This window comes from Notolepis coatsorum (genome assembly GCF_963971535.1).
Source record: "Notolepis coatsorum genome assembly, chromosome: 18".
Lineage (NCBI taxonomy): Eukaryota > Metazoa > Chordata > Actinopteri > Aulopiformes > Paralepididae > Notolepis > Notolepis coatsorum.
In genome coordinates, this window is record NC_140182.1 from 62,300,949 (window position 1) to 62,324,691 (window position 23,743).

Below are 23,743 nucleotides of genomic sequence, written 5' to 3' on the forward strand. Positions count from 1 at the left end.
GGGGGGGGCACACTGTATAAGCAAGCAAAACTGTACATTGAGGGGGGGGAGACTCTGTACAAACAAACAAAATTGTACATTGGACTATTGACAAAACCATACTAGGTAAATGACTGTACATTGGAGGGGGTTGGGTTAGGATATTTACAGGGGCCAGTGTTGAATTGCAGTCTCCCGTAGGTGTCTCTTGAGAGAGGTTTTGAAAGTGGGTAGTGATCCACATTCCTTTACAGCTTTGGGTAGGGCGTTCCACATTGATGTGGCATAATTGCGAAACGTGTTTAGTCCCTTATTTGAGCCGAATCTGGGTTTAACATGATTTGTGGAGCTCCCTCTGGTGTTGTGATCGTGGTATTCACTGACCTTTGGGAAGTATTTTGCCATGTACATGGGTACCTTGGTCGTGTAGTGTATCTTGTAGACCAGGCCCATTGCAAGTTGCTGTACTCTGTCATCTACTCTAAGCCATCCTAGGTTGTCAAAGTGGGCAGGGGTGAGGTGGGTTCTAGGAGTAAGGTCAAGCAGTAGTCTGACCAGTTTGTTTTGAGATGTTTGTAATTTTGTTTTTAGCGCCTTTGAGGTGCTTTGGTACCATGAGGTGCAAGCATAGTCGTAGTACCCCTGAATGAGTGCTCCTGCCAGAGTCTTCAGGGTATTCTTGTTTACCAGAGAGGAGATCCGGTACAAGAATCGAGTTCGTTGGTTGACTTTTTTTATTACATTGGATGCCATTTTGTCACAGGAGAGATTAGCCTCTAGGATGGAACCCAGGTAGGTAATTTCATCTTTCCTTGTGACAATATTGTCACCCACTGTAACTGAGAAGCCGTCGGTCTTGCTGAGTTTGTTATTTGAACCGAAGAGAATGGACTCTGTTTTGCCCATGTGTAATGATAGTTTGTTATCAGCGAGCCATATGCAGATTCTGCCTAGTTCCGAGCTGAGGGTTTTTTCAACCTGTAACTTGTTCTTGTCAGAGACCAGCAGGGCTGAGTCGTCCGCAAACAGGAACAAGTTGCAGTCACAAGCTGACGACATGTCATTTGCATAAATTAGGAACAGTAGCGGTCCTAGTATGCTTCCTTGTGGAACACCACAGCTCACTGTGAGGGGGGGGGATAGGGTACCGTTTACCTCCACCATCTGTTCCCTCCCCTCAAGGTAGGATTGCATCCAGCTCACTGATAGACTATCAAAACCAATTGCTTTTAGCTTGTCAATCAGAATGGAGTGATTGACCGTGTCAAAGGCCTTTTGTAGGTCCAGCATGACCATGCCGCAGTATTTGCCTGCGTCCACCTCTTGTTTGATGTGGTCATTCAAATAGAGAAGGCATGTGTCAGTGGAGTGGGATGTTCTGAAGCCAGATTGGAATTCGTAGATTAGATTTTTTTCCGCTAGGTACTTTTCGACCTGTTCGTAGACTATTTTTTCCATGACTTTCGAGATGGAGGTGAGAATAGAAACAGGGCGGTAGTTGCCTGGGTCTAATTTGCTGCCCTTTTTGTGCAGAGGGGTCACCCTCGCAATTTTGAAGTCCTTGGGGACGTGTCCCTGTTTTATGGAGAGGTTTATTATGTGTGTGATGATTGGGGTGATGGCGGCTGCTGAGTCTCTGAGGAATTTGGAGGGGATGTTGTCATGGCCAGTGGCCTTGTTAGGTTGGAGGGCGCTCAGTTTATTGAGTACCTCATCTGTTGTTACCATTTCCAGTTTGAAGTCGTCCTTGCGGACCCCTAGGTTTTTGTAGTAAGCTACTATGTGTTCTACCCCATAAAGCCCTGAGTGGGAGGGTAGTTTGTTTACCAGTGTTGTGGCTATGTTTGTGAAGAAAATGTTTAAGTAATTGGCTACATCCAGCTTGTCTGTGATGAGCGTGTTGTCCGTTTTTATGTTTATGTTTGAGAATCTGGTTTTAAGTTTTTTACTGCATCCTAGTTGATTATTGAGTAATTTCCAAAGTTCACGTGGTTTGTTTTTGTTTTCCTCAGTTTTGTCATTGATGAAATTCTTTTTTGCAGTTTTGATCATGGAGTTTACGTCGTTTCTTAGTCTGTTTCTTTCTAGTTTGAGTTCAGTCACGTGGGCTTGGAGTTCACTGCTCGTGCTTTTAGTAAGCTTTGACTGACTTTTACGAAACTCAGAGCATTTTTTGTCTCTGGTTTTCATAGCGGCCAGTATTTCGGAGTGCATCCACGGCTCAGCGCGATTTTTTACCCTGGTGGTTCTTAGGGGGGCCATGTCGTTTAGTATTGTTGAGAATTTGGTTTTGAAACCAAGCCATGTTTCTTCAACCAGTGTACCATTGAGTTCATCTGACCAGTCCAGGCTCTCCAGTTCAAGGTTAAAGGCCTCGCTAGAGTAGGTTTTGAGGTCTCTAGATGTGACTGTTTTGTGGCAGCCAGCCTTTTGTTTTAGTTTTTTGCGGGTACAGAATATCATATAATGATCACTTAACCCGCATGCTATAACCCCTTTCTTGGAGATCTTGGACTTGTCGGAGGTCAGAATGAGGTCAATGGTAGTCTGAGTTGATTCACATACACGTGTGGGTTGGGTGATTAGCTGGCTGAGGCCGTGCAGATCACAAAACCTACTGAATGACTTGAAGACGGGTGCATCTTTTCGTTGCATATCCGTGTTCCAGTCTCCAATAAGAATTTTGTCTACATCCTCAACTCCAGCTAAACACCCATCCAGTGTATCATAAAAGTCACTATGATCTGGCGGCCTGTAGACTGTGCCAACCAGTAGGGATTTCGCCCTTTCGAATAGGATTTCCACCCATACAGTTTCAATTGATTTATGATTCAGGTCATTTCTGTTGATGAATTTGGTGTCCTTGTGTATGTACATACAGACACCACCTCCATGTTTGTTCCTATCATTCCTAATTATTGAGTAGTTCTCAATCTCTATCTCTGGATCTTTTACAGAATCGTCAAGCTTAGTTTCTGAGAAGCACAGTATGTTTGCCTTACCATTTATGAATAATTGTTTGATTTCATCCAATTTGTTTTTTAAGCTGTTAATGTTAATGTGAAAAATGTTCAGTCCATTGGCGTTGGTTATTTCATTGATGTTGGCAGGTTCGAAGTATTGTTCGTTTGTGATCTGTTCCTCTGTGTGGGGCTGGGGGGCTTTGTTGTTGAGGGTGGGAAGGGGGGAGGGGGTGGTCGGGTCCCGCTCCGTGCTGGAACAACAAAGAAGGGGGGAGGGGGGTGTCGGGTCCCGCGCCGTGCTGGAACAACAAAGGACTCGTTCCTGGATGTTTCCGTTGTTAGCTCTGCTAGCTAGCCGGCTATCGGGCGTCGAGATGTTTAAATCCCGCGTCGAGTTGGTCGTCATGATTTCGACCCTCGGTTCACCTCCTCTCGTCTCTGCCTCACGTGTGCTCGTCTGCTGCGGCGTCATTGGGGAACAGTTGCCGTCCGCGCAGTGGATGTTGCCACGGGTCGAGTTGTTGATGTTGGTCGCGATGGAAACCACCTTCGCTTCTTGCGCTGCCAGACCAAGTCTTCTCGCCTGAGTTCTGGTCAAGACCGGGCCTGGGTTTAAATGAATGTCTCCCGAAAGTAGTAGAACCAGGATGATCATGGTCCTACGGTCCAATCTGCCATTCGGGGGTAAGTTCTTACGTGCCGGGCTCGCTGTTAGTAGCGTGTGTATAGCCGCCGTTCCGACGTGTAGATGTTTCTTTTCAGAGCCATTGAGAAGGTAGAAGTCACTGTGGGTCTCGTTAAATCCGTTTTCACTTCTCTCCACTTCTGTTAGATGTTGCTTCATGTTGTCTCTTGTCTCTCTCAGTGATGTAGCTTACTGGTCTCCTGTCTCTCTCAGGCTATGGTTAGACTAGTGTATTCCTGGCGTTTTTTTATACGTTTTTGACGACGTTTCATGTCCTATCTACACAGAAACGCGTTTTTTGGCGTTTTTTTGTGGATACGGCTGAAACGCAAAATTGTGTTTGCGTTTGGAGATACGCAAAAAAACGAGTCGACAAACAGCGTGTAGTCAGCACGCTAGCCGTTGTTGCGAAAACGCCCATGCGCAGTAGATACCATCTGCGTGCCCTTCCGGTGACAGCAGAGTGTGTGTGTGTGTGTGTTTGGGACAGAGCTCCGTGTCCCAAATAGCTTCAGCTACCATGTGTTGTCAAGTTATTGTTATAAGGACCCCAGTCCAAGCTACAACAGTCTGCATTCCCTTAACAATTGTTTGTATTGAGCCGTATTGTATTGTACCCATATGCAATATGTTAAATAAAGTTTACATCCATTCATTCTGCTAGCATTACCGATGGCATGAGCAGCTGGCTAACGTGAGCTATCAGGATTCAGACCCTGTTAGCTCAGAGTTCCTCTTTCAACTTAAGAAGCATTAAACAAAATGGCCCAGTCATCTATTCACCTTTGTTTAATACACACAGCGTTGTCTCTAATGTTATCTAACTACTGATAGCTCGCGATATCATCAGTTTTGATGCTGGCTAAGTAGCGTGAGCTAACGTTAGCTTCTAGCCACAATGATATATTGTTATAATGGCATACTCCATTGACGTTAGCATGCAGCTAACAATGCTACCGATCGTTTTTTTAAAACTATCCGCTCTTGGTGGTCACTTGTGTTGATGTTAGTTTTGTTTCATCAACAAATGACAGGCAGAACACAGTGAATGTATCCGTTTTGTTTATTGCACTTTTATTAGGCTTTGCTGAAAAATTATGGTTATTATTATTAAAAGATGGTGGCGCGGCATAGGCGCCTGCCTTATTGACATTTCTTTGCTGGAGCTTCCACCAGGAAGTGTATTGGCACATTCGTTCTGATTGGTTGAAATTGCCTTCATGTTTGCCACCTACTGCCACCTACTGCTTTGGCAGTGTACTACATCAGTGTGCCGGCTGACAAAAACGAAAAAAAAATGAAAGTGTGACTCGAGGCGCATGACGTCGCGGCGATACGCGGCGATACGTATAAGAAAACAATACGAAATGATACGAAAGGTGTAACTGCAGCCTCAGTGATGTGTGTTACTGGTTGGTATCTCTAATATTATATATCTAAACCTCGGTCTATCTAGTGTGTGTACATGGCATCAAAGTGTGTGTCGCTGTAGGCCTGCCTGTATTGATCACACCCCATTCAGCCCTGATTGTTCCCTGCTGGGCCTTTGTTCCAGGTGTGAATTTGTCTAGTGACATTGACATTGAAATCACATTGCATTCTGGGAAGGAGTGTAGTTCTCTTTTCATTTAGCTGAATTCACTGAATTATTTTAGATCCTCCTGCTGCGAATTGTTAAGGATTGTACCAGAATGTTTCATAGGAAATTTTACAATTGATGGCTTATTTTGAAGGTATGAACCTGTAGTTTTATACTATGTAAAAAAAAAAGGGAAAATTCTGAGGAGGAACTCCATAACTCAGACTCCTAAGGGTTACTCGTTATTTCTTTTATTCGCTATTGCCATTCATAATTCATAGAGGCACCTTGTGCATACTAACGCATTGTGGCAGCAACTGCACTACATTAGAAACGCTGTGGTTTGTTATCTGGGCCGAGCTGAGCCGTGCGGGCGGGGTTTAAATACTCCGTCGAGGTAACCTGTTACAACGATACATCTGCGAAGCTGCCCCCCCCCCTCCATATGCAATGCTGGAGAACGTGGCATGGACCTCCGCACCCAGTACTTCAAATGGCGATCAGATAGTTGTATTATTTTTTTTGCATTACATCAGAGACCAGGTAAGGACTCTATATATCCAATCTTGCTTTGATCTGATATTTTTTTCTCCCGCGATTGAAGCAGTCTGTCTGTGCTCTAGGGCCCATTTCATTCTTGCATGAGGAAGGATAATAATGATAATCTAGCGTTGATTTCAGGATTAGACAATCAGGTGAAAAATTACGTGTTTAGTGGATTCCACTAAAACGCTATTATCGCGTCTTTTCCTGGGATTACTAAGAATCACCAAAACTATACTCATATTCAAAACGGTATAAAACGGGAAAAGTACGGATGAAAAAACAATCTGTTTTGTGCATGTTGACTGGAAGCCACTCACTGACAATCGACAGTGTTATTAGTCCCATAGCTATAATGTAAGATATATTTTAAGTAGGGATGCCCCGATCACATTTTTTGCCACCGATACCGATCACCGATCATCTATGAGTCATATCGGCCGATACCGATCGTTTTTGTAAAAAATAAAAAAATTATATATATATATTTTTTTTTAAATATATATATTATATAATTATACTTGTAGTTGTATTATCTGTGAGACATCGCCACCACGCAACAAGTCAAAATGCTTGCTATCTGCAAACAGCGCCACTGTATGTGACTGTGTACTCTGCTTTGGTCAAATCACATTCAGCATTGCCATCTTCGCAGTAGGGATGCACGATATTGATTTTTTGACACCGATACCGATAACTTTATGCTCCTCAAGCCGATACCGATACCCGATATTTATTGTATTATAATATTTTTTTTAACTGTATATATATATATATATATATATATATATATTTTTTTTTAAATAAATTTATTTGTAATTTTTTTTAGTATTTATAAGCTCCGACGTCATCGGTACTGCTATCGGTACTCGAGAAATTATGGAGGTTTTTTTTGAGGAATTTAAACGTTGCAAACTAATCTTGTTGGCAGTTGACTATATCTCTCCTGCCTCTGTGTGTCTCTGCCTGCGCGGGGAGCTCTGTGCTCTCTGCCTGCTGTGCTCTCTCCTCTCTTCCCCTCCCACACACACACACACACACACACACTCACTCACTCACTCACACACACACACACACAGACACGGGTGCTGCGCGACAGCTCTGCTCTCATAATGGCGGACAGAACGAAATGTTCAAAAGTCTGGGTCTATTTTACTAAAGTCGATGCTGACAACGCTCGTTGCCACAAGTGCAACAAGACATTTGCCAGTAATGTATAAGCGCTGGTACTTGTCAATGTGGCTGGCGGGGAGATAACGTTAGCTCCGAGTAGAGTAATGACTGACAATCCGGAGGTAAATAAACGAACGAGAGCTTCTGATTGGTGGTAAGAAGAAGAGGTGGGTGCAAGCCGTGGGACGTAATTGGCAGATCGACTGTCTGTCTCCGAATGTAACGTGACTACGTCACAGCCAAGAAAGGGAGCACTGGATTTGTGAAAAACTCCCTGTTCCTAAACCACACGCTATCAGTTTTACCACAGTACTGGCAAAACGGGAGGAGGCTATAATAAAAACAAGCGCCCTTCATCCAAATCCACCCACATCGGATTTCTTTTAACCAAAAAATTTATTATATGTTATCGGAGCTATCAATAACGTTATCGAGTTTATCGGGATGACGTCATAATTGCTGATATCGGCCCGATAATTATCGGCCCGATAATTATCGTGCATCCCTACTTCGCAGTGTTGTTATGAAGCATGATAGCTAATTAGCCAATGTTCAGCTGCAAAAACGAATAATGTCAATTATGTTATAAGTAGAGGTGGGCATAGATTAATTTTTTTAATCTAGATTAATCTATCTGCAATCCTGGATTTAATCTAGATTAATCTAGATTAAAATGGCCCAAAAAAAAAAAAAAAAACCTGCCGAAGGCATTCAAAATATGTGTGTTCTACCCAAATAATGACCAGAAGTAAGTCCTTACTTTTTCTTTCCTCATTATGTTTCTCAGGCCAGGTGGCCCATTACACCATGAGCCCATCTCCTGTTTCCAAAATGCATTACAGACTGTTTGAAAAAGCTGTTTTGCTATGATAATTGGTAATGAAATATCAAAATAATGTTCAATAAGATGTACTTGTGTTTAATAAGTTGTTTTATTCAGAAGTTAACACAAATAAATAATATTACCAGTACAGTACAGTATCTAGCACTCTCAGGAGCAAAACAGAAAGAATAATTTCAAACTTGAAATGTGACATGGCTTGAATCAACTGCTCCAGTGGAGTTGCTCAGTGGCCAATGGTGTCAACTGTGGTTGTACTGGGCAGCTCCCAGGTGTGAATGGAACTGTGTGAATGTGAAGCAGGGCGTTCCTGAAAAAGAGCATCTGTGCTCAGCGAACCTACCCTGGGTAAATAAAGGTAAAAAAAAAAAAATGTAAAAAAAAAAAAAAAAAAAAATATTTAGATTAATGCGTTAATTATATTATCGCGCGATATTAGTATAGCGTTAACGCAGCACGTTAACGCCGTTAACGGCCCAGCTCTAGTTATAAGACATTGATATCAGGAGCTATCTGTAGCTACTGCTAGCCGGCTAGATGACGTTAGACAATGCATCATGTATTAAAATAAAGTGAACTATTTAGTTTACTGGGTCATTTAGTTAAACAGTGATCTAACGTGAGCTAACGTTAGCTACCTAGCTAACGGAGGTCTCATGCTGGCGCATCCCTATCATTCTTAAACTGAAATGCGCATTTGTTGATATCAGGCGCTATCAGTAGCTAGCCAGTTAGACAATGCATCATGTATTAAACTAAAGTGAATAGTTGACTGTGTAGTTTTGTTTAAACAGTAACGTTAGCTAGGTAGCTAACGTTAGCTAACGTAGGTCTCACGGAGGACTATTGCCAGAGCCTCTGTTGACATGAGTCTGGGAGGGGCAGGGGGAGGAGGAGGGGCAGTGCGCTGCAGCAGCAGCAGCTGTGTGCTTGAGGCTGCGGTTACACTAATGGCCAGTTTTCGTTTCGTTGTCAGGGTCAGTTTCGCCTTTACATTTACATTTAGTCATTTAGCTGACGCTTTTATCCAAATCGACTTACAAGTTCTGTACGACAAGACAGCAAGAAGGGTACAACTCTATCAGCTGAGTAACAATGTTCATCAAGTGTTGCGTGTTACAGTGTAGGTTAGTTTATTAGGACAAGTGCATGACAGTAAGGTTAGTCAGGGTTAGATTTTTTTTTTTTTTTTTTTTAATCATTTCAGATAGTGGTTGAAGAAGTGAGTCTTTAGTCGACGGCGAAAGATTGGACGGGATTCGGCTGTCCTAACTGGGATGGGTAGTTCATTCCACCATTGTGGGGCAAGGACTGAGAATAGGCGGCTTCTCTTTGATGACCCTCCGGGAGCTTGGATAGGAGTAGGTCTGAGGCGGCCAGAAGATGCAGAGCGTAGGGGTCTTGAGGGTGTGTAGTTAGAGACCATTGACCGGAGGTAGGCGGGAGCGGTTCCCTTTGCTGCACGGTATGCTAGGTCGAGGGCCTTGAAGCGGATACGTGCAGCAATGGGGAGCCAGTGCAGGTCCCTAAGAAGGCCTTTCAGAATGCAACGTAATGGCAGGCAAGTTAGACATTGTTTTAGCCTCCTGAGCACAGTGATGTATATACATTAGGGCTGTCCCCGACTAAGGATTTGGATGGTCGACTAGGATTGGCCAAAATTTGCCGTTAGTCGACTATTGGTCGACTTAAAAAAAAAATCCATTTGGGCTGTGGGGGTGCTTAATGTCTGAAGGAGTCGACTGAGGGCTTCTTGTCCTCTGCAAAAGCATGCAATTGGTCCACTGATGGATACATCTTGATATTTGTCTAGTACATAGCTGTCAACATTGGCAGGAGACAAAACGTGTAGATTTGAGCCCCGCCCCTTTCCCCGGCCCCCTCCCACCCGGCGCCACCCCCTCCCAATGGAGCTGCCTCGTCGCTGCCATCTGCTGGTCAAAACCTGTATGTACCCAGCCATTCGTTGTAGGGTAAACTTTTCCTACTTTAAGTGTAAATGCTATGTAAATTATGGTTTTGTTGAACATTTGTATTTCACAGGAGAGAAACTGTATTCAAAGAAAGCTATTAAAATAGTATTTGAATCTAAATATACTTTCTTTGTGTTGATTTTAAATTAATTCCATGATTTTACTCAAGTAAATATCTGTTACAAGCTTCGGTTTTATGTAGAAAAATGCTGTTTTTAATCTAGATTAATCTAGATTGATTACAGAAAATTGTGAGATTGATTAGTTAATTTTTTTTTATCTATTGGCGGCGCTGGTGTATATATTATATATATATATATATATATATATATATATATATATATATATATATATATATATATGTGTATGTGTATATATGTAATGTGTGTATATATGTCAGAGAATCAGCCCCTTGCGTCCTTAGTGTATAGCATATGACATGGTGTATGTTTGTTCATTGATGTGACAGTGTCTGGCAACATACTATTGTTCTTTTTATTTCTTTTTTTCTTTGTGTTTGTGATTTGTCTTGATGTGTTTGTGAAACTATAAAGCTGAAAATAAAATATTATAAAGTGTAAATGCTATAAAAAATACAGTAAATTACATTTTATCAAAATATTAACCATTAAATAAAGGTTGTAATCTGTAAATGTATTTGATTTGACTGTAAATGTTATGAATTGAAAATGGGGGAAGTCCTTCTCTGGTCTGCATCCCCATAACAATTGTGTATTGCGCAATACTGTATTGTACCCATTCTGCAATCTGTTAAATTTAGCAATCAATCAATGTATTACCATAGTGTCTTTATACCTTCATCACTGTAGGCTACATATTAATACTACAACTCGTTAAAGCTATAAAAAATACCTATGGTCATTAATTTAGCAGTGGGAATATCATTTTTGGAACAGTGTGTGTAATAATAATAAAATAATAATCACACACAAAGGGATAATGGCTTATAGCAGACTTAATGATTTTAGAATATTTCAGATAATTAAATGTTTATATCGTCAACTATCCAGAGAGAGAAGAGAGAGAGAAGAGAGAAGAGAGAGAGAAGAGAGAGAAAAGAGAGAGAGAGAAAAGAGAGAGAGAGAAAAGAGAGAGAAAAAAGAGAGAGAGAGAGAGCGAGAGAGCGAGAGAGCGAGAGAGCGAGAGAGCGAGAGAGCGAGAGAGAGAAAGACAGCCCCGTCGTCAATATAACCCACCCCCTTTCCTCACGAATGGAACTAGTGACGTGGAGTCCGCTTTGAGCGTTTTCCAGGGTTAGCAGCTCTGTCTAATGAAATTACAATTGCATGTCATTGGTCCGCGCTGGTCATGTGTCTATAATGAAATGAGAGGACAGCTCTGCGCTAAAGCAAGTCTCATCTCAGCCGCGACAACATATACTCGATGTTCACGATATAATAATGTACTACATCTCATGTAGAACAAGCCGCGATACATCGAGTATACTAGATATATCGCCCAGCCCTACTGCATGGGAATATTTGACCCTTCCTCCCTCTTCTTTAGCAATCCCACCCCGCACAGAACTATGTTCTAGAAAATAACAATGGGCCTGTAATATGTTGCACAGTAGAAACACCTTTGCCTGCAAAAGGTAAAGTATTACACAATGTGAACATGAAATGAATAAAGAACAAGGTCAGTATAATGTGTTTATATCCATTCATATGCATAATGACCTTGATCATATTACACAACTGTTTAGTTGCTACAAATGCCTGTCCTTGGATGCAGGAAAAGTAGAGTCACTTCCAAATAAATCTGCCCTCCAACTGTAGGAGCAAGAGAACATAAGGCTATCTCAGATGGGAAAATGTATTCACTTGAGTTTCTAGGCCACAAATTATATTAGCCCTCGAAGGGTTTAGTTATTATAACAGTTCAGTTATAACAGTTTTATGCATATACCGTAAATCCTCAAATATAGGACAGGTCTTGTATTTACCTCAGCTGCAAAGAGCACCAGGCCTTTATTAGAGAGGCTTATATAAGAGGCAGGCCTTAATTTAAAAAAATTACACTCATGGACATAATCCCTTCATTTTCAGACTTTTATTGCAAAACATGGAAAGAAATCTGTTCATTCTATTTTTTAATACATACATCGTCGGTCTACATTTATTTAGACTAGCATTGGTATTTAAATATTGAGTGCAGTTGAGTAATTGTGAAACTGGTGTGGATTAACGTAATTCACACACTGAAGTGGGAACTGTCTATAGGTTGCGGGGTCCGGGGACGATTTAGCGTGTGGTACCTACCTGAGATGAGTTGAATCGAGTTGAATCAATAACATGCAGTGGCTTTAGCTGACGCTATCATAGCATCATGATCTGTAATGTGTCAACTGGACAACGCCTGCCAACGCCATATAGATAGCGAACGTTAACGTTTGCAAACAAAGTCAACGTCGTCCAGCTGACACCACAGATCTAGATGACAACGTTAGCTAGCGCTAAAGCTAATGCCAACCAGAGGGAAACGTTAATGTACGGTAGTCAGTGTAGCGGGAGGCAGCACTTGATTTGCATTGGCAAGAGTTTATCTCATTCTATATCACGGCACGAAAAATTAAATAAATACTTTTCTTTGCGACCTTATATTGGAGACCGGCCTGTATTTGTCTGCATGCATCAAATCCCCGGCCATTATAAGAGGCCCGTCCTTTATTCGAGTACCCTCCACTATTAGAGGATTTACGGTAGATGCATTATATATTCAGTTTGGGACAGACAATTAACACAAACAAAAATATCCCAAATATAATACCAGACCATTCTGTTCACTGCTACAATTTCATACTGTGTAAAATGTAAAGTAATTTTTTTGTGTGCAAATAATACTTGTATTATTAGTCCATAGTATTGACCAATGAGCTTTAATTCATTAATAATGATAATACTAATTTAATCAACAATTACTGTAAGCACACCGCTATTTCGCCCATTTGGAACATAATGGTTCACCATGTAATTTGGGGGAATATTCAACAATTATTCTATTTTCTGCCAAAATAGACAACATACACTTTTCTCAGGATCAAATCTCCAACAAAAACACAACATACTGTAATGCGGTTTTAAAACACTGCCCACCTGGTGAAGACTGGGAGTTGAGATTGGATGACCTGGACCCTTACAATGACCAACAGTAGGGTGCTGATGATGAGGACGATGAGCTTCAGCAGCGTTTGCATCATGGAGTAGGGGAAACCGTCTTTACCCCTCACTACTTGAAGAAGAGTGTCCAACAGCATAGGCAACGTAAACTGAGAAATGAAGAGAAGGGGCAAAAGAAGGGAGAGAATGACTAAACTGTATGCTTTGGGTAGAGCTGGGCAATATATCCTTTTATTACATGGCGTTTTCACATTCGCCGAAATGCTTGCTTGTGATTGGTCAACAGCCCCCCGACAGCGGTCATTGTTTTTCAATAATGACCGCTGTTTTTTCAATAATGACCGCTGTGCGCAGCTGTTCGCAATCAAGCCCACTGACACACACTGTTTCAGTGCAATTAGACACTGCCGGTGTTCTGCTGCCGGCGATGACAGGGGGCGGAGCGACGAGCGGAGCCAGAACGCAGCCAGAACCAGTGTTGCGAGTCGATGTAAAATGAATTAGGTATATTGATAGTAAGTTAGCCATGTAATAAGCGGGATAATGTATAGCTATACTCGGTCATTGTCGCAAAATAATTGACCTTCACTGACGTTTAAAACACCTCGCCGAAGCGGCTCGGTATTTTAAACTCCGTGTCGGTCAATTATTTTGCGACAATGACCTCGTAGCTATACATTATCCCTTACATACACTCAGGTCCATAAATATTTGAAAATGTCTTCTCAATTGTGGCTCAGTGCACCACTACAATGAACTTGGAATGAAAGAATCAAGATGTGCTTGAAGTGCAGACCTTCAGCACTTAATTTGAGGGAATATACGTTCAAAGCAGGTGAATGGTGTAGGAATTACAACAGTTTCTACATGCGCCACCCTACATGTATATGTTTTTTTTTTTTTATCCACTTTTTCTCCCATTTTCTATATTTTCTCCCATCCCAATTTTTGTATGATCCAATTCAACCCTCCCCTGTCACGAACGCTGTTTCTTGCCTCCCACAAGCCGGCTGCAATGTGGACTAAGTCATACATAGCACAAGTCCCCTCCGGTACTTGAGGTAACAGCAGTCGCATCTTTTCACCTGCGCAGCTCGATCTCTCAGTGGCGAGGAGTAACGCGTGGGAGGCTCACGCTGCCCCCGACACTTCCTGATTCTACTGCGCAGGCGCACCAACCGACCTGTAGGAGTCGCTGTCCACAACACCCGATCCCCACCCATCAGTTTCCCATCCCCTAATACGGCCAATGTGTATTAGTATGAACGACCAGCTAAACTGAAAGCAATGTGGAGCGCTGGGATCGAACAGGCAATCCCAGCGTCTCCGCATTCGTGGCGAGCGCCTTGCCCACTACGCCACGTAGCCGCCCTCCTACATGTATATGTTTAACTGTGATATCTTGGATTTTTTATATTGAGAATTGTGGTACGCAACGTTACAGTCTAAGTCAATGCTAAAAGGCAAATATAGTGAGTCATATTTCTCACAAAATTATTTCAGAAATGATTGAGAATGTCAGGTGAAAATTTGTTTAAATTGATTCTACCACGTTTCCCAATACAATGCAGGACCAAAATAATAAACATTTATTGGATTATCTGATGCGTGATTTTCAATACCTAAGCAGATATCAGGGCTGGGACTTCGCATTAATCGCATACATTTTGATTAATTAACTACAGAAATAATTGTAAAAGTAGTGGTGGGACTCGATTAAAATGTTTAATCTAATTAATTCAAGACTTTATAGTTAATTAATCACAATATTTGATGCGAAAAGCAACATTTTTCTATTCAAATGAATTTTGGTATACGAGTGAATCAATGAATATACATTATACATACGTTTAAGCAGCAAAAGTCTGTATTAGCTACTACACAGACCAACAGATCAATGCAATTTTTGACAAAGTGCAGCAATTTTAGGAATAATATATATGGCGGCTGGGTGGGTGGCTTAGCGGAGATTGCGCTTGTCACCAATGTAAGAGGCTGCGGTCTCGACTGTGCGGTGTGAGAGGTGTGATAGGTGTGATAGGTGGGATAGGTGTGATAGGTGTGATCGGTGTGATCGGTGTGATAGGTGTGAGAGGTGTGCTAGGTGGGATCGGTGTGATAGGTGTGAGGTCACACCTCTCACACCTATCCCACCTATCACACCTCTCACACCTATCACACCTCTCACACCTATCACACCGATCCCACCTATCACACCTCTCACACCTCTCACACCTATCACACCTCTATACCCATTCTGCAATCTGTTAATAAAGTTTTCAATCAATCAATCAATCAATCCGGGCCTGTGACGTCACTGTACCCATTCTGCAATCTGTTAATAACGTTTTCAATCAATCAATCAATCAATCAGGGCCTGTGACGTCACTGTGCCCATTCTGCAATCTGTTAATAAAGTTTTCAATCAATCAATCAATCAATCAATCGGTCACTGTACCCATTCTACAATCTGTTAATAAAGTTTTCAATCAATCAATCAGATCAATCAATCAATCAATCCGGGCCTGTGACGTCACTGTACCCATTATGCAATCTGTTAATAAAGTTTTCAATCAATCAATCAATCAATCGGTCACTGTACCCATTCTACAATCTGTTAATAAAGTTTTCAATCAATCAATCAGGGCCTGTGGCGGTCACGTGTACCCATTCTGCAATCTGTTAATAAAGTTTTCAATCAATCAATCAATCAATCCCGCAGTGCATCAGCCAATGCCTGCAGTGCAATACTCCAATTCAGCCATTGGGTGTGACGGTCACGTGACCCAAATCACGTGACCCAAATCAGCCAATGGAAGCGAGGGGCTTCAGCCTGCTGCTGCTGTGGTGATTCTGTGGTTCTGCAGCTGGGTACCCGGATGTTGGTTTTTTACATCGAATTCCATACACCGCAATTATGCATCGAATTTTTTACATCGAATTATATACACCGCAATTATGCATACATTTTTTTTTGGCGTCGAATCGAATTTTATTAGGGATGCCCCGATCGATCGGCCACCGATCGTTATCGGCCGATAATCAGTATAAATATGCGATCGGGGAATTCCGATAATTAGTCATATTCGCCGATCGCGGAAACTGATCAAGTGGATATCTCACTCGCTTGTCTCAGACGCACAGGACCTGCAAACTGCTCCTCCTCCCTAGCCCCGCCCGTACCCGTGTAGAGTTTGTAAACACAGAGGAGGCGGACCTCCTCTGCTGAGTCTAGATAGTGCATTCGACCTGAGCTAACGTTAGCTACCTAGCTATCGTTACTGTTTAAACAAAATATTCAACTATTCACTTTTAGTAGGCATTGTCTAACGGTATTTAGCCGGCTAGCTACTGATAGCTCCGGATATCAACAAATGCCCCAGGAAGTCTAGTAGTCCATGTTGATATCTCCGTTAGCTTGCGTTAGCTTGCGTTAGCTGACGTTAGTTCACAGTTCAAAACGAAATGTCCGATTGAACTAAATAGTTGTCTTAACGTCATCTAGCCGGCTAGCAGTAGCTACAGATAGCTCCTGATATCAATGTCTTATAACATTGATTGAATGCGTATTCGAGCTGAGGGCTTGCTGAATGTGAAATGACCAAAGCATAACGTTACCAATAGGGTCCCGCTGCAGCGCCGGAGAATCCTTTTTGGAGCTGGAGGCTACTAGAGTACACACAGACAGTGGAGCTGTTTGCAGATAGCGAGCATTTTGACTTGTTGCGTGGTGGCGATGTCTCGCAGATAATACAAGTACAAGTCTAATTATATAATATATATATTTTATAAAAAAAAAATATATATATATAAAATAATTTTTAATTTCTTTTTAACACTTTGACTGCCTAAAAACGATTTACAACGTCTTTGCTGGCGATGCTAAAGTTGCCGGGGGACGCTGTACAGCGTCCTTATATCAATATTTCAAAAATCTGGAATCGGATTCATATTCCCCCTCCGCTGGCCTGAGATTCACCAGCAGGACCCACTGAGCTCTCTGGCGGTTCAGGAGCGCCATCTGGTGGCCGATCGGCGCAACTGCTTAACAGGAAGCGCAGTAGAGGTTTTGCTGGTCGGCCCTATTGCTTCCGGCCACTCGGGATAGGTTCCGGCACTCTAGCTCGTCACTCTACATAGCGATCGATTGCCAATAACTCGATAAACAACATGATTTAGACGTATATACCATTATACAAGCTGGAGATGGACCGGGTAATAATATATCCCATAATGATAAAATTTCTACTCGAGGATGATCGCCCAACGGCGCGCGGAGACTGGGGTGAGTTTCAGCGTGTAACGTTACCATCTTCGATACTAACTGCTTTTATCAACATTTGACCCACATTAGATGATTGGTATAACGCTGCCCACGGAATTATAAACGCCCCCTCGCCCATCCGGTCAACATCAGATGACGTGTAGTAACTTCTAGAAGTACGTCTAGTTGGAATTTTTTATATCGCGCTGATTGCCATCAAACTGTATTTCATCATCAATATAATGCATTTGGGGCTATATATCACGTTCTGGAGAAAGTTGCAGAAAGAGATGAAAACATACTTATACATTAGACCATACTTTACTATGAATATGTGAATGAAAAAGTTTAACGTTGCTACACAATGAACAATACATATAGGACTTTGAATGGGCCCTAATAATGGCAATGTAGCAATAGAATTTAAAAAGTTATAGCCCTGCAAAGAAGGGGACTTTCTCCATAGACAAATAGCGCTGGCAATCTATGGTATATCATTAATTTAACCCATGGCAGCCAAAGTGTTAATCAAAAACGATCGGTATCGGATCGGTAACGGCCGATATGGCTCACGACGATCGGTGATCGGTATCGGTGGCAAAAAACGTGATCGGGGCATCCCTACATTTTATTATGCATTCGAATTGTTTTATTAACACTGCATTTTTATTTCGCATAGGTAAATTCGGAGCAAAGAAATTCAGATACATGATTTTCAAAGTATTTATTTGCAATGCTATAAATTCGGTGTCTGAAACTATAAATGCGGTGTCTGAAATAATTCAGATACAAATATGCGGTGTCTGAAAAAATTCAGATACATGTTTTCAAATTCAGATACATGTTTTCAAAGTTATTATTTTCAATGCTATAAATGCGGTGTCTGATTAAATTCAAATACTTCTGGCACTCATTTGCTTCCATACTTAAACTCATACTGAGGCCTTCGTTTTGGTTTTAAATTGCATATCATCATTCATTTATTTATTGTCACACAGAGCAGAAGAATTTTGCCAAAACAAACCAATAGTATCCAGCTGCAGAACGGCAGACCCGCCACACTCTCAGACCCAAATTAATTTTCTTTCTTTTTTTTTTTTTTTTAATCCCAATTTCTCACATTACATTCACCCTGAATGTTGACGTTATCCAGGTGAAAAGTTAACTTCATAAATCATTTGATGTATAATTAAATCAAAGGAAATGCGTTTGGGTCTGAGTGTGGCTGGTCTGCCGTTCTGCAGCTGGATACTATTGGTTTGTTTTGGCAAAATTCTGTGTGACAATAAATAAATGAATGATGATATGCAATTTAAAACCAAAACTAAGGCCTCAGTATGAGTTTAAGACGTGAACATGGTCATGTTTGTTGAATAAAAAAAATAAAAGTAAAAAAAAATAAAAGAAATAAAAGTATTTAAATTATTATAATTTTTTTTGATCGGATCGGGAAATATCGATATCGGTAGATACTCAAAATCACATGATCGGGATCGGATCGGGAGCAAAAAACGTGATCGGGACATGCCTAATTCTTACACAATAAAGGAAAATCATCATGCGATTAAATGCATACATTTTTTTTGCTTTTAATTAGTGCTGTCAGGCGATTAAAAAAGTTGCATCCAATTAATTAGAGGATTTGTAATTTATTAATCTAATTAATCACATTTTAATCGCATTTTAATCGCATAACACTTTTAGGCCTGATATTCTATATTCTATAATCATATTTGATATTTGATGTCCGGATGGCAGAATTCAGTACTGTATCTACTAGGGCTGTCCCAGACTAAGGATTTGGATGGTCGACTATGATTGGCCAAAATTTGCCGTTAGTCAACTATTGGTCGACTTTATAATTTATTTTTAAAATTAAAGTATAATATGTATATATTTTGTATCATTCCATTTGAGCTGTGGGGGGTGCTTAATGTCTGAAGGAGTCGACTGAAGGCTTCTTGTCCTCTGCAAAAGCATGCAATTGGTCCACTGATGGATACATCTTGATATTTGTCTAGTCTAGTGTGTTCATTAGATGGGTGAAATCCTCTTTCTGTGCCTGTTTTCGTAGGCAGTTAGCCTCTGGTATGCGTGCCATTAGCGTTAGCCACGCTTCTAGGCCTCTTTTCTTTTGGAAAGAATGATACAAAATAAATAAAATTAAAATTAAAAAGAATTTATAAAAAATATATATATTTTTTGTATTCGACTAAGATGTTGGCAGTCGACTACGGCTCCTTTTGACCGATTAGTCGACTAATCAACTAATAGGGGTCAGCCCTAGTATCTACAAAACCTTCTGTTTAATCATCTTCCATTTATTCATTTGCTTAGATTTTTCAGGTCTGGTCAATTTTAGCATGGTGTTATTCACAGAAAGATAAAAAAAAATTATTGATATTCTCATTTGGTTCATTACAATTTACTCAAGCCTAGTAACAGACACAGTATTTCTGACACTGGGAATACATTCCCTGAGATCCATAGATGTCCCTAGAATCAGATACCAAGAACATGCAAATGGCCATATTAACCCTTTCTCTGCCACGCATATATCCATCCTTATACCATCCTCTGCCAGCTCTATTTGTCTATGGAGATGTTCCCCTTCTTTGCAGGGCTATAACTTTTTTAATTGTATTGCTAAATTGACATTACTATGGCCCATTCAACGTCAAGTATCTATCGTTTAGGATGTAGCAACGTTCTACCTTTTCATTCACATATTCATACTAAAATACGGTCTAAAGTATAAATATGTTTTTATTGTTTTCTGCAGCGTTCTGCAGAACGTGAGTTATAGCCCTAAATACATATATTAGATCATCAAATGTAGTTTGATACTGATTGACGTCAGATAAAAAATTTCAATTGTACAAGGTCCTACACGTCATGCCTCATCATCTGCTGGTGACCGGGGGGGGGGGGGGGGGGGGGGGGGGGGGTTTATAAGTCCGTGGCCGACGTTAAATCATTTATTTAGTATGGGTGATATGTTGATCGGAGCAGTGTGTATGTATAATAATAATCAAACACGCTGAAACTCACCGCAGCTTCCTCGTAGCGTTGGGCGATCAGCGTGGAGCAGAAAGTTCGCTATTATGGGATGTCGGTCCAGTTGGTCCAGTTCCAGGTTGTATAATACTATATACGTCCAAATCATGTTGTTTATCGAGTTATTGGCAACGGATCGCTATCCAGTGTATCAAGCTGGAGTCCTGCTAGCGATAGCGATTCGCCGATCGGCCACCAGATGGCGGTCTTGAACCGTTGGAGAGTTGAGAGGAGATCAACAGCAAGTCTCAAGTCTCCGTGGGTGAAATATGATTGCCATGACTTTTTGAAATATTGATCTCAAAGACGCTGTACGACGTCATTGGCAGATTAAGCATGGCGAGCAATGACGTCTAAAGTCGTCCTTGGCGATTAAAGGGTTAAAAAGTCTGTAAATGTGTATTCTACGTTCTTATGGAATGAATGAGATAAAAAAAAAAAAAAAAGATTTTTTTTTTTTTTTTAAAGGGGACATGCATTATAAATGGCCTTTTCCAGTGTTTAGCATGTTTTCCTAGCAATTGGGGATTATATCAATGTGGTCTATGGCTGCAACTAACGATTATTTTGGTAGTCGACTAATCTGTCGAAATCTTTTTCGATTAGTCGACTAATCTAACGATTATTTCTGTCACACCCTCCATCTCTGCTTCCTGTAGGCGCAGCTCCTTTTCCGGGCTCTTAGCAGACTTCTTAGCTTAACATAACAGACCGACAGTAAGTTTGGGGGAACTAATGGGATAACTGGGGTTGCAACAAAAGTGCAACTAGGGCTAAAAACACAATGACATAAAATAATAATAATAAATAATATATCCTTCCTAGCAGACTTCTTAGCTTAACACTTTGGTTGCCTTGGGTTAAATTAATGATATACCATAGATTGCCAGCGCTATTTGTCTATAGAGAAAGTCCCCTTCTTTGCAGGGCTATAACTTTTTTAATTCTATTGCTACATTGCCATTATTAGGGCCCATTCAAAGTCCTATATGTATTGTTCATTGTGTAGCAACGTTAAACTTTTTCATTCACATATTCATAGTAAAGTATGGTCTAATGTATAAGTATGTTTTCATCTCTTTCTGCAACTTTCTCCAGAACGTGATATATAGCCCCAAATGCATTATATTGATGATGAAATACAGTTTGATGGCAATCAGCGCGATATAAAAAATTCCAACTAGACGTACTTCTAGAAGTTACTACACGTCATCTGATGTTGACCGGATGGGCGAGGGGGCGTTTATAATTCCGTGGGCAGCGTTATACCAATCATCTAATGTGGGTCAAATGTTGATAAAAGCAGTTAGTATCGAAGATGGTAACGTTACACGCTGAAACTCACCCCAGTCTCCGCGCGCCGTTGGGCGATCATCGTCGAGTAGAAATTTTATCATTATGGGATATATTATTACCCGGTCCATCTCCAGCTTGTATAATGGTATATACGTCCAAATCATGTTGTTTATCGAGTTATTGGCAATCGATCGCTATGTAGAGTGACGAGCTAGAATGCCGGAACCAATACCGAGTGCCCGGAAGTAATAGGGCCGACCAGCAAAACCTCTACTGCGCTTCCTGTTAAGCGGTTGCGCCGATCGGCCACCAGATGGCGCTCCTGAACCGCCAGAGAGCTCAGTGGGTCCTGCTGGTGGACCTCAGGCCAGCGGAGGGGGAATATGAATCCGATTCCAGATTTTTGAAATATTGATATAAGGACGCTGTACAGCGTCCCCCGGCAACTTTAGCATGGCCAGCAATGACGCTGTAAAGCGTTTTTAGGCAGTCAAAGTGTTAACATCCCAGGGAACTAATGGGATAACTGTTTGCTCCTGACAAGAGTCTGGGGTGATGGTAGACAAAGCAACTCTGAGGTCATGCTCAATGTCCAATCTGTTCCTCTGCGTTGTCTTCAGCTGGATCAGAGCTGAGAAGCCACTTTCACAAAGATAAGTAGTGCAAAAAATTTTTATTAAAAAGAAATAAAAAAAAAGTATTTGTTATTTTTTTTAAAGACGCATTGACGCAAAAATTCGGCGTCGACAAGTTTTTATGATCGACGTCGTCGATTATGTCGACTAATCGTTGCAGCCCTAATGTGGTCTGTGTCGTTAATTATCATATTGACTCATCAGTCTAGTCTTGAGTTCACGAGATCCTCCCTCAATCAACTAAGCTGTTCAGATTTGACAGTTTTGCTGACGTGAATATAGCACTGATTTGCATAATTAACGCCCCCTCTATGGTTGACAGCGACAGCAGAGCGAGTGGAAATATCTTCACTTCCTCAAACAGAGCGAGGCAGAGAGGGCATAGTGTAACCCAGTGCTTCTCAAACTTTTTCTGTCAGGCCCCCCTTTGGCGGACCAAAATATTTTGGGCCCCCCCCCCCAACAAAATAGTCATGAAATGGGCCATGTTTAAATTTATTGAAATAACACCAATATCGTGACCTTTCAAATTGGCCCTATATTTTGTTTTCAGAGCTGTCATGGATGAAAAGCCAGACTCACACAGATACTGTATGTGGTGCTGAATGGTATCAACACCTTAACTGCTGCATCATGAGATACTTGGTACTCAGCACCACACTCTGAAACTAGCTCTCCAGGTGGTATCAGATGAGATTTCAAAGAGTTCTTCCAAGAGTTTGGATGGAGATGTGTCAGGAAGCTTTGTCTCAATGTTGTCTGTAAAGGTTTTTTTTATCCAGAGTAACTTGGTGATCCTTTTCTGTGTTTTATTAAATAATGATTTTCAGATTTTGAGAAATGGTATTTTCACGGAGAACAGTGCAGCTGCAACAGATAGCACTTTAGTGATAATTTTCTGGAATAAAAAAAAATAAATAAAAAATTAAATAATGAATGAATGAATGAATGAATGAATGAATGAATGACCTTTATTTATATAGCACCCTTCACAGCACGAATGCACAGGGTGCTTTACACTACAGCTTAATATAAAACACAATAAAAACAAAATCAGAAATAAATGACAACAACAACAAACAGCAGTTAAAAACAGTGAAACCAGATAGAAAAAGTAGAATAAAAGAATTTGGATAAAATCATGAGTCACTAATTAAAACAAAACCTATAGAATAGTGAGGACAAGAAAAAAGTGCCTATGCATGACCAAAAGCCTGTCTGAACAAATGTGTTTTTAATTGTTTTTTAAAAGAGTTCTCAGAGGGGGCAATTCGCAGGTCCAGGGGGAGAGCATTCCAGAGCCTTGGTGCTGTCACCTGGAAGGCTCGATCACCCCTTGTTTTAAGCCTGGACCTGGGGACCACCAGGAGGTGCTGATCGGCAGATCTGAGTGAGCGGGTGTTGGTGTAGGGATGGATGAGTTCAGTGATGTAGATGGGGGCCTGACCGTGAAGTGCCCTGAAGTGAATTCTACAGTGTACCGGGAGCCAGTGCAGGGATACCAGAATGGGAGTGATGTGGCATGATTTTTTTTGACCTTGTGAGTAGCCTGGCTGCAGCATTTTGGACCATTTGTAATTTATCTGTGGATGATTTGGTGAGAAAGGTGAAAAGT

At 41.2% G+C, this 23,743-nt stretch overlaps 1 protein-coding gene across 2 annotated transcripts in view; it reads right to left on the bottom strand.

Moving 5' to 3' along the window:
* The window catches only part of tmtc3 (transmembrane O-mannosyltransferase targeting cadherins 3), a 241,361-nt gene that overhangs the window by 133,014 nt on the left and 84,604 nt on the right, over positions 1-23,743 (bottom strand). For both annotated transcript variants that reach the window (XM_084334576.1, XM_084334577.1), the window contains exon 6: positions 12,853-13,025. In XM_084334576.1, coding sequence (XP_084190702.1) covers positions 12,853-13,025 — 173 coding nt within the window. The remainder of the gene's footprint in view (positions 1-12,852; positions 13,026-23,743) is intronic.